Raw genomic sequence first — 12,352 nt, 5'->3', positions numbered from 1 at the left:
TATCTTAGAAAAATGTTGTGAAACTCTAAATATTCTGTGGTTTATCTCCATAAATCTATTAACATAGTTATGTCTAACCTGAAGGCAAATGAACTGAACTGAACATGTGGGAATTGCTGGCATTCTAGACAAGTTCATTTGACATGCATGTTTGGGCTAAATGGGAGGAATGTTACATCATCGAAAAAGACTTTGGTTTAATGTAAAAATCCAATCTCTAGCAAAGACATTTTTAAGGCTTTGGGGGAGGAATTTCCTTTTTAGGAAAGGATTTGGAGAGGGATGTATGCATTAATGGTAGTAATCCTTACTAGCTAAGTATTGTATTGCAGCATGGAAAAATATATTGTTCTTAAAACAGAGATTTTAGGACCAATATTTTCCAAAGTTATTTCAGTAGTATGTGAATAAATCATACTTGGTTTGTGTACATTTTTTAAATCCCGTTAATCCAAATATGTATTGTGTTCATTTTTAATTGGAAAGCCTCATTATGCCCCTCAAATGAGTCATAACCATCAATAACTCTACAAAACAATTTCCAGTAAAAGAGAACACCATGATCCTTCTTGCATATAAATTTAGTGAAATGAAGGGTAGTAATCCAAAATAAATTTAGGATCAACAGATCTAGAGGATTAATGAACTCTGAGATCTGTTTTTTCTTTTCATGCCCAGTAATGCATCTCTGGGAACTTTTAATATAAAACAGAAAGTGAAGTTCCTGTGTAGATTCCTTTTACTTTGCGAGGATCTACCATAGAATGTTAATGGCTGACAAGGACCTTAAAGGTCAGCGACAGGGACACTTCCCAGTACAGCAGGTTTCTCAAGACGTTATTTGAACACTGCCGTACATCATGGTATAAACCAACCAAATTGTTTCTCAGCTTTAACACGTGATACGTATTTTTCAAGTAAAAAATAGTGTTTTGTCCTTGTAACAGCAAGGAATTCTTAGGTATAAAAGATGGGGTGGGAGATGGGTGCATATGAGAGCTTAAACAAATCAGTTTCTGAGTTGCAGTAAGCAATTTTATTTGTATCCAGAATAAGTTTCCTCTAGCTGTTTGGGCAGTAAGATGTAACAGGAAGTGAATTACAGAATAGTGATGTCTAAACAATATTAAAACAGAGAATTGAATGCTACTGTGTAAAATTAGTATGAATTATTAGCCAGTATTTCTCTGTGTGTCTCTTCTCTGCAGTGTGCTGTGAGATTTTCCAAGTGATATTTTTAGAACCTGTTTCATTTCTTCATAAACTCTTAATACAGAGTTCTTCCACTAAAATGGGTAGTTGGCAGAAAAGAAGAAATCAGTTTAATTTCTGGCTTCCTCACTCATCTCTTTCTACTTTGAGGAAGAAAAGCGTGTGATTGCTATTTCAGTGGCTCTGCTGGATGATTCTTATGGACAGTGGTCTCATCTTCAGGCCTTTGTCACATGAGCAGTCTCTGTGTACCTCTAAGATTTCATATACTGAAAAAATTTCAAAATTATCACAAAATTAAGAACTTTATTTGATCTTAATTGGTTCTGCAAAAGCAGCAGTGGATTAGCTCTCATTCTAACATTTCACACTGTCTGAGCATTATATCACAGTAATAATGACCAAGCATACCTCCAGACTTTATTGAGTAATTTTTAGCTCTATTTTGGCTCTGGTTAGGAGCTAAAATTCTGTTATTTTAAGTTACTGTCCTGAAATTACTCTTTTATTTCTCTGCATTTTGCAAGCAAGTTGCTAACAAAAGAGAAGCAGATGTGTTTTTCCTTACAATTTGGTATAAATGTTAATTACCCCTTTAAAAACTAATAAAAATTGTCAGTGGGTCCAATAAGGGACTGAAGAAACAACACTGAGAGGAATTTCACCTTGTGCATTCTGAATATTGGTTAATTCATTATACAGCCTTCTTTGGTTTGCTGTTTCACTCAGTCTCAGTATTACTTTTACAGTGTCTTACATGCCATATTCTGGTAGCATCATGTCTGCAATCCTTCTTCAAAGACCTAACTCTTCAAATGAAGATTTGAAATATTTAAAACGATGGCCTGTAAGAAATCATGGGATTTTCATTTGCATAAATGTCTCCATCTTCTAGCAAGCGAATTGAACAATTGTTTCTGGTTTATTGCTTGCAAAAACAGAGGGAAGTGATGAAACTTGATGACTATGAGTTTTCAAAATGCTGGGTTATAGGGAATTTAATGAAAAGCAGCTTTGCAAGACCTATATAGCATTGTTTGTGTGTTTGTAATGTGTATTACTTTGTATGTTTGCAGTCAGTGAGAACACTGCAAAGAGATTAAGCAGAGTTAATTAAATTGCTGCTAAATTTCATAGGTTAATTCTCAGTGTATTTCTCTGTTCTGTTTGGGGGCTTTTTTTGTGGCAACTCTCTAGTATATGATTAAATAACTGGTTCTTAGTGTTCATTAATCTAAACGTATTTTCTGTAGGTGCTTTGGGGAAGAGAACACGATTCCAGGAAAAATACGTTGCACAGCTTATTTTGGATGTCCAAAGAACAGATGGATTCCTCCTTCCTCACAGTGAACTAAGTCCAGCTCCAACACCTCTAGAAAGCTTAACAATAGTATGTATCTGAGAAGATCTGTTTTAATTTCTTAAAATGAAAATGTTCTGAGGCTTTTGTTGGGTGTCTGCTAGGGAAAAGTGTTTTGTGTCCAGAGAAACTTAGCTGGGGTTTTTGAAAGTTTGCGGAAAGTACTGCGGAAGGCAGTAATTTGCCTGATATTAAAGGACATGGGGTAAAAGAACATATGAATGTCTGCAAGACAGATGTGTCTGCTCAACTAAGAGCGTGTTTTCAAGTATGATCTTCTGCACTTTGTGCATTAATTTTTAGTGACTAAGAATGATGGAGCTAGGAAAACAGGTGAGAGGCAGATTTTCAAAATAGCCTGCAAGGCATCACAGTATTTCACAGATTCCTACGGATTGACAGACGTATTCAGTTACAGTGCAAAGATAGGAAATTGCTCTACTTGTTCCTGTGGCATGAATTATGTGAGTTGGTTCTACTGATCTTAAGGGTGTGCATGATGACTTCAGTTATGAATTGCTTGAGAACCATGGTATTGATTTGGGACGGCATTTTTTCCTCATAAGGAGATTTAAAGTTATTTGAACTTGCTAAAGAAGCCAGAGATGAATTGAGCCATTATGGTCCTAAGTTTATATACTTCAAGTAGGAAAGCCTTTATTAAAAAATGTTGTGCCTTGATAGACTTCCAGGTCAAGCAGGGATTTTATGCAAAAAAATTTTCAATACTTGTCTATTTCTTAATTGAATGCATAAGTATCTTAGGAGACTAATCTAGATTTTTCTTGTGTGCCCATTAGCTTATCCCTGGTGTTGCATTTGATTTGATGCAAAAAGGTTGACTACATGTGTCACAGCTTAGGTTTATGGTAGAACTACATATGGCAGCCCCTTATAGGATATTGAGAACTCAGGGAAGGCTGCCTGGTGAATGTCACACTTAGTTACAGACCTCAGTTACAATTTACCTAGAACTAAATGATAAGGATGCATTGTTCTCAGACTTCTTAACTGGGATATTGTATGAGTGTTTTTTTACAGTTATACACAACTTTCTGAAGCATTTGCCTTTGTCGTTTATTTCTGAGAAAGCCTGTAGTTTGTAGTCTAAAAATAAGGCAGTTATCCTGATGGGATCCATACTTTCCTACTAAAATTTTACTGAGTATAGTTTCAAAATAATGCTAGAGAAAGTAAACATATCTATGCTTTTGAAAAAGTGGAAATGAGATGCTAAAAACAAGAGGTTCTGACTGCAAGGAGGGAGTTGAGTTTGTGCAAATCTGAGTGACTGTGTCATATAATTCTGTCATAAGTTACTCAGGCTCCTCTTTAGAGAAAGTGAGGTTTTCTGTTCCCGCAGTCTACTTCTCAAAAAAAATTGAAGAATTAAAAAACCAAGACTTTTTATTTCTGCATCTTGCGTGTGTCAAATTCTAGAAAAACTTGTAGTAAAGCCATGTGCTGCTTTGAGGAAAACCTGAGGTGTTTCAAGTTCAGACATTATATTAACTTGTGTGAGTGTTCTGCCACAGGTATTACACCAGGTTTGACTAAGTAGATTCTTCAATTCATGTGTGTATTGAATTGCCAACTAAAGGTTTCATTCTGTTCCCCTTTTCCAAAAACGTTTTTATTGATAATGCAGTATTAAAATGTAACTTATTAATGTAGTTTATTAGTACAATGTCATTAACTTTAACAGTGAATCGTAGTGATTCTTTTGCCAGGTCTGATTTCAAATTTGTTTACCTTGAGTGTATCTTGAAGGTATTTTAGCTAAAATTGGAGTTAATTCTATTTCCTTATGCCAAAAACTACCAACAACATCATTGCATCCCTGTCTAGGTTTAAAGAGGATCCTTTTTGTGACTTGTATACTTCTAAAAGACTGTTTATGGCAAATACATAGAAATTAAGTCTTGAGAGGTGCTGAGAATCTCCACAGCATTAAAATATGTGTATGAAAAGTGAAATTATAATAGGTGAATTTTCTTCCAATTCTCTCCAGAGTTTTTATTTTACATCTGCCATTTGCAGATAAAGTGCTCTATTTGTCTCAAGATAGGATTTATCTTGGATGGTGGAAAATTTCCTAAGTAAATTATATATTCTGACGGTTTGGATAAGTTGAGGCTGGTCCCACCTAATTTTCATCTCCTATTTTGGAGTGCTTACCTCCATAGTATTAAAGTTCTCCTTAGTCTTGTGCAGTAGGTAGACTGAAGAAGTTATTTTGCAGTTAAGCAGTGAGTAATTTAATTCCGTTAAAATACAATCAAAGTAACAGGTCCAATGTTTGGATTGGTACCTATGCTGATTTCTAGTCAAGGGCTTTGTCCTTCTCTCTGGTGCTGAGCAATTATGTTATCTCAGGTGGCACCAGACCAAAACTATTTGCATTTGCAAAATAAATACTTAAGATTGTAAATTCAAGTCTTTTCTCCCAGGTCAATTTCTGTGAAAGGAAAGCCTCAGGCTTGAGGTGATGTATAAGGACTCTTAATATGAAGTGGTATGCTAAAATAGCTAAAATATCAGGTTTAAACAATTAAAAGCTCTTTTTATGTTTTGGGGGAATGAGAAAGTTCTTTTTTATATCTAGGAATGGAAGTCACGCTTTAAAGCTCTGGCATTCTGTTGCAGTTGAGTTCAGTTGTTCAATATTCATAGTGAAGCTAAAGTAATTAGTACTATTTATACAAGTTGGATTTTAAAAATTATGTGGATCTGAAGGGGAAAATTTTTAGCTAATTGCCATGTAAGTTAAATTGTAATTTATGTTGCACCCGATGAAGTATCATTATGCTAGTTCTAAAATAATTTTCCACTGGAAGTGGTAGATAATCCTTATATAGTCTAATATAATAAAAGAAGAAAATGATGGCAATGAGTTTGACTTTAAAAATGTGTATATCTTCCCTATCCACTTAAAATAGAAAAAGCTTATTTTCTTCACATTCTCTGTCAAATCACAGTTTCCTTTCATTTATATAGTGATAAAATACTGGTGATGAATGCAGATAACCCACTTCAAAGCATTCCTGTTTGCTCTTTGTTCTTCTGCGGACTTTCATTTTGACCTTGCCAACGGAAGATATGGATGAGAAATAGCTACTACTGGGAGACTGAAGGGAAATTAATGGGAAATTTGAAAAACTGTTAGTTTAAATGCATTATCTGTCTTTAATAGTTTTTAAAAACTACTACTTCTAAGTAAAAACCAGTAGTATAATAATTGGTTTCAGGACCGATTGTTTTGGTTTGGGTTTGTTTTTCAAGAGAAGAAGGAAGAATTAGTATTACAGCTACTTCTTCGTTCCTTGCAGCCAAGGAAATCTTTTGTTTTCAAACAAACACAAATTCTATGAACGTGGTAATTTACACTTTTTAGACATAGATTATATTATTTTCAAGTTAAATGATAGACAGTGAACTACAGGTAGCATGCTTTTCTGTAAAACTTTAAATAAAGACTGTTTCAATAAAAAGTGTGTTCCAGAGGAAATTTTATGGAAAATCATAGGTAGTTGTCCGGGAACAAATGTTTTCAAAATGTGCTGGTTCAGTGAGGTCTTTTCAGTCTGTGTTTTTTTAAATTTACCTTTACTGCCACAAGTCATAGTTTATGTAGTTGGGTTTTCCTGATACTTTAAACAGAAATCCTTATATTCCCAGAGGTCTAAGGTGGCTAGCCTGAAAACCTGCATTAATGACCATACCATCAATCTGTTTTAGTTGTCTGTAGGTATATAATAGAGGATGAAATTGTTGATAATTCTATGAGCAACAGTTTAAAAATGGAAGCTGCCTTCAGGCTTATTTAAATAGAAAATTGATGTTAGCTAACCGTAGAGTTGCTCTGAATGCTGTTCCTCATGCATAAGAAACAGCATATTTTTAGCAAAAATGTTTTGGATGATAACTCCTTGTACGGGCTTCATTAGTTAGTTATTTATCATAATGGTAAATTACTTTCCATTGTGTTGTTCTTTAATGGTAATATTATCCTTTTTCAAACAAGTCTATTTTTTCATATTTTGAAGGCATAATTCTGTCTATTTAAAAATATTCTTTTTCTCTTCCAACAGAATTATGATTTAAATGATGACACAGTGCTTAATGAGATAAAATTAGCAGATGCTGATCAGTACCAGGTACCTGATTTGTGTGCAGAGGAGCTTGCTGTAATCCTTGGAATATGGTAAGTTAGTTTCTGGTTACTTTAAAAAAAACCCCAAACAAACAAGTGCATGAATCATTGTGACAATGAAATAATGAAATGGCAAGTTGATGGGACCTTTTTCCTTCCTTTTATAGTCTGGCTAAAAGGCTAAAAGATTTGCATTATAGATGGATAGCATTTTCAGTTATCTCAGAATAAGCATTAGTTTCCAGCTCAGAATTTCAGCAATATTTCATGAATAGCTTTATTGTGGTTTTATCTTTAAAAACCTTTATATTCTTTATGCTTCATGTTAATTACATTTCAAATATCAGCTGGCATTAGCTACCATACAGTGATAGCACTTTGGTAAATTATGAAATCATATTCCAGATTCTGCAATTGCAAACTTCCTCTGAGGCTCAACCATCAAGCAAAACACTGCCCTGTTATTCACTGAAATGGAAATACTTGTATAAATTCAGTGTCCACTGCTAGTTAAAGCCATAGTATAAAATCCTTGTGATTTTGCACCTTGGGTTTTTTTTCCCTTAACTTTTAGAAATTATATGCCACATGGGTTTTGTAAATAGGGTAGGAAAACAAAAGGCAGGCTTAAGATCTGAGGATCGGAAGTTATGGCATTAGGAATATAATATAGTCAGTCAGTGATGTTCACTGATGGTGCAGTGTTCACCATCACTGACTCTCAAAGTGCTTTTCCAGTCTGTGAGTTGCAAAAGGATGAAATCTGTTTGATCCAGTTTGAGGACGATGTAGTGAACAGTGGGTTGACATAAATTCTTAGCCCGGTCACTTTTAGTCTTCCACACTCTGACTCAAATCAAGGCAAAATGTTTCCCTTATCATTTTCATGAGGACTTCATCTTTAACACAGTATTATCTTATGTTCAGAATATATAATCCTTCCTGTTCCCTCCCTTCTGAAGGAAATTTTAATTTGCTTACTGCTATTTTTCTTTTCTTTTCTTTTTTAAGGGTACAATTTGAGTTTTATGTTAGCTGGCTGCACAGTAGGTTTTTGATCAGTGTTTGGCTTTGACACCACTGTCATGTTCTGAGCAGTGGCTGGGAACCACTGACTGCCAGTTGTGTGCATATACGAGTTTGGCAAGACTCAAGGCAAGACAAAACGAAGACAACCAACCAAACCAAATTCTGTCTTGCTTCCCTGTGGGAATGGTAAATGCTGTTCAGTGGGTGGGATAACACAAAGCGACTGAAGCTGTCTCAGTCAGAGATGGAGACAAAATTTGAGATCCAGCCATGTTGCAGGAAGGGTGTTGTGGTAGGATGACAGCTTTGGGAATTGTTCTTGTAACAGAGTAGAGTTTAGGCTTGGATTGCTGGCTGTACCCTTGGTGTCCATACCATTATGTCAGTTTGTGAGAAAGCATAGACATGTTAGAGCATGTAGCATTGGCTTTTAAGCAAAATATTCTTTTCAAGCATTTTTCTATAGCAGGTTCTGTGCTTTTCTTTCATGCATGAGTACTGCAGTCCTGGAGGGTTAATGCTTCATTTCATAATTAATAAGTTAGCTTTACAATTCCTGTAAGCTGTTTTATTTTTAATGGCTTTAGCAATGTTCTTCAATATTTTTCGTATTTCAAAATCAGTTTTTAAAACAAGTATATAGTCATAATCCAAAAAGCAATACTTTGCTGCTAATTCTATTGTTTCAAATGTGGCCCATTAAGTCCCAAAGTTTGTAACTTATTAGTTAAGCTGGATTCTTTATCTGTTAGGCTGTCAAGGTAGACCTGATTAATCAAATTTAAGAATTGGTTGTAAGCTGTTGAGAATTAGATTTTGCTGTTTTGCTGGAAAGTACTTTTTTTTTGTTGCAAAGGACATCTTACTCCAAGGTTCTATCTGTCTAAAGAATGACTGTTTCTCATTGTTTTCTTTCTCTCTATTATTTCAATAAACTCCTTAAGACAAGACTCAAGAGTGGAGAGAAAATGCCTTACGAAACTGAATGATGTGATGATTAGTGACTCCTCTTCATATTGTTATAAAAAGATCCCTCATCGTAGATCTTACACAGTAGATCCTAAGTTCCACTCAGATTTCAGCTCCTGAAATTCTCTGGGATGAACTGGTTTATCTGTCCTTGAAACCAGAACAAGTACAGGTCATAGAAATTCAATTTTCATAATGTAGTCTGACAAGAACAAACACAGTCATTAGAAATGCTTAAAACTAAGATGCAGTTCTATTCTAGATTCAGATTCAAATTATAGCTTCAAATTTGATTCAGTATGGAAAATAATTAAAACAACTTAGTTGTTCTCCTATCTTTCAAGACTTATATCTCTGTACTTACTTGTCTTAAAGCTTTGTAAATGGATGTGGCAGAAATGAAATTCAGAGATCTGTTTTAGCACTGCTTCAACCTGAAGATCTGCATCTATGAGCTTCAAAAAGCTGTGACAAGAAAAGCTTTTTTGCTTCAATCAATATATTTTTAGGATGAAGAAAAATAAGCTCCACTTTTGTCAAAATTTAACTGACCCTTGGTTTCCCTGTGCCTTTCAAAAGCTATGGTCATGTCATTTAACATTCCGATTGCCTAACTGCTGTTGAGTTGATATAATGCTTCAACTTTTTGTGCCTTTTTTTTCTCTTTTTCTTGGTGGTCTCCCTCCTCCATGTATGGAGAAACTTGCTGTTGTTTACCTGAAGTCAGTTGATTTGCGTTGACTACATCCAGCCAACAAGAAGTCTGTCTGCTAGCAGCTGACATTAGATATGGAAAAAATGCTTAACTGAAGCAGTGAAATTGTCTGTCACTTCCCCTATTTGCATGAAAATTTTCACAAGGAAGGGAAAAAACAGTGAGATAGATATCTATAGATAGATAAATATCCAGAATTTCTTTCCTAGCAATGCTATCTAAAACTTTCAAAACAGTGTACCAGCAGCATAGGCTGGGTAGTTTTTTCACGTGGGAACATCAGGGAAAATGTATTGAAGCAGTAGTTAAAAAACTTTCCTTCATGTCCTTCAAATAGCTTGCTGAAGCTGGTGGTGTTACGAAACATCCGCATAAATAGTATGAAGTGTGTGCAGAACCTGCATCATGGGAGGTCAGTAGGAGAAGACTAGATAACAATTTGTCTAAAGTGAGAGGTTTGTGGTGCAGGAAGAAGAGCTGGAAGAGCTTACGAGCCTTCTAGAAATTGTTGTGAGTAGTCTGTGTGCATTTAAGTATAGGTAATCACGCCTGAATAACCAGGCAAAGCAATCTCCAAAGTAAATTACATAATGTAGAGAATGTAATTTCAGTCTCTAACCTATTATCACAGTAAGTATCTTTCCAATTTTAGCCTAGAATATGAAGCCTGCTGCAGAATTTAGTGTGATGAATTTGGGCTTTTGTATATAGCCATTATAAGGGTTTGGTGATGATTCATCATCTGTGGTGCAGTTTAGGATATGTTTTCACTTGGTGTCTTCAGTTTTAACAAGGAGCTTCAATTAGAGCTTTTGTTGTCTTTTTGTGCAGTTTGGTAATATCTCTTAAGTATGTTTGTAAATGTTGGGGAGTTGTTGTCTAAGGAAAACATTCACCCACACAGAGTTGTAAGCCACATTTCTTTATCATCTCTGTAACTCTGAATAAAATAATTTTAATTCTCACCTCTGTGTTTTCTTCTGATTTTCCCCCTGCGAATACTTCAAGGTAGTGGTAACACTGGTTAGTGAGAGATGGACTCACGTGGTCATGTTTTCAGAATGACTAGAAGGAGATTTGTCTGAGATTCCCCTTCAGAATTTCTTGAGCATTAATAGTTTTTTGCCTTGCAGAATCTGCATTCAATTAGTTACAGGATTTTAACTCAAAACAGATCTCTGTAAAAACAAGCAATAGATTTTAAAATTTTTAGGATTTGTGAAATTGTTATTCCCATAAGCTTAAACCGAGTAAGACATTTCACTTGAGGGTGGTGTTGGAAAGGTATTTATAAAATATCTTGGTCCCCTAAGATGGTTCTTTATTTCTGTGACTGTTTTCTAGGTCTAGGTAATTTTCTGCACATATCATACTCCCATTTGTCATTTCCAGAATGTCCTTTAGATTTCTGCAAGTTTGAAAAATGTGTTCTGAATAATATTATTCTGAAGGTGAATCAACATTGGTTTATTTTTTTTTCTCTTTACAGTATAGACTTCCAAAAGAATAATCCAATACACAAATTAACTGAAGAGGAACTTCTGGCCTTCACTTCAGTAAGTAACTTATCTGGCACTTAATAAACATGTTTTTACTTCATATCTAAGTACTAAGCAATAATCTTTCAGTCACACTAATCAGGAAACTGTCTGTAAACCAGATTTTTATTAGTAGTCAGATGTTTCATTAATTTTTTCTTACTTCAAGAAATTTAAATATGCTGAAGTTTAACCTTATTTTCAGCCATCATCATGCAGGAAAAACTTGACATCTAAAAATTTAATTTCATCTCAAAACACAAACAAGACGTTTTTATGCATTTAAGTTTTATTCACTGTATGAATTATAACGTGACATACAATTACATAATTTTACAGCAAACTCTTCTTGTGACACTACTGGTGAAGGAGCTTTTCTTTAAACAATGTTCCAGAAGAGTGCTAAAGAAATTTCAGCTTTATTCTATCAGATTTATTCAGTCTATATCAGATGTTCTGCTTAGACATGTTTCTTCCCAGTTCAGTGGCTGATTGCTGCAGAGCAAATCCGTAACTTCCAATGAAGCTTCGAAAATTCTCAGTATTTTTTATCTAATTTTTTACAATTTTTTTTACTTAAAACACAATTTCCTTCTTCCCTGACCTTTTCTGCTTTTGTGGGGTTTTCAACATTAGTTTAGATGGGAGGAAGTAGGAGGAACGGCTTGACATTGTGTTGCCTTTCTTGCTTACTTTCCACAATGTTAGACTTAAGTTTGAGTGCAGAAAAGAGGACTTGCTCTATTACCCAAGCCTTGTAGTAAGAGACTGTATTGCTGTAGTAGTGCCATCTGAAAAAATAAATTATTGAGACTCAGCAAAATAGCCTTGGGTTTCACTTGAGCTAGAATCTTACTACTGACGGTTGTAGTTAAGTGAAAGGACCAAGGACAGTAATCTAAGGGTAACTATGGTAATGTATGGCTGAGGGGTTTTTTGTGAAATTGTTATTCACAATTTTTTTTTTTTTTATGTAAAAGGAGGTTCTATCTGTAAAAAAGATCATCCTAATCCTACTTCATAAATGTAAATTAGATTGCTTTGAAAGTGCTGTTTGTTTAGGTCCCTTGGTTATACAGTATATGTAAGAGGGGATGCATGAGGGAACTGAGTGAATTGCTGTTAAAGAGTTTGGGATTTGTCGGTTTTCTCTTTGTTGCTACAGTGATTGTAGTGATATAATTCCTCATTATATAATTTCTGAAGTATTTTGTTTTGAACTGATTTTGTTTTGGGTTTGGTGTTTTGGGTTTTTTTTTTCCCCAGAAGTTAGAAATAGAGAGATGGAAAAGGTTGAATGTAGAAAAAAAAAAGGAGACTGTCTACTCTCCTGTTGTAGTAATTGAAGTATCCAATAAGAATATTGAAGAATGATG

General features: G+C 34.7%; 1 protein-coding gene across 1 annotated transcript in view; it reads left to right on the top strand.

Annotated features, from left to right (window-relative positions):
* TTC27 (tetratricopeptide repeat domain 27) overlaps positions 1–12,352 on the top strand; it is a 114,867-nt gene that overhangs the window by 23,052 nt on the left and 79,463 nt on the right. The window contains 3 exon segments of the mRNA XM_066315905.1: positions 2,466–2,602; positions 6,664–6,776; positions 10,928–10,994. Of these exon segments, the coding sequence (XP_066172002.1) occupies positions 2,466–2,602; positions 6,664–6,776; positions 10,928–10,994 (317 nt within the window).

Source organism: Sylvia atricapilla, chromosome 3 (assembly GCF_009819655.1).
Source record: "Sylvia atricapilla isolate bSylAtr1 chromosome 3, bSylAtr1.pri, whole genome shotgun sequence".
NCBI lineage: Eukaryota > Metazoa > Chordata > Aves > Passeriformes > Sylviidae > Sylvia > Sylvia atricapilla.
This window is presented reverse-complemented; position numbering and strand designations above follow the sequence as displayed.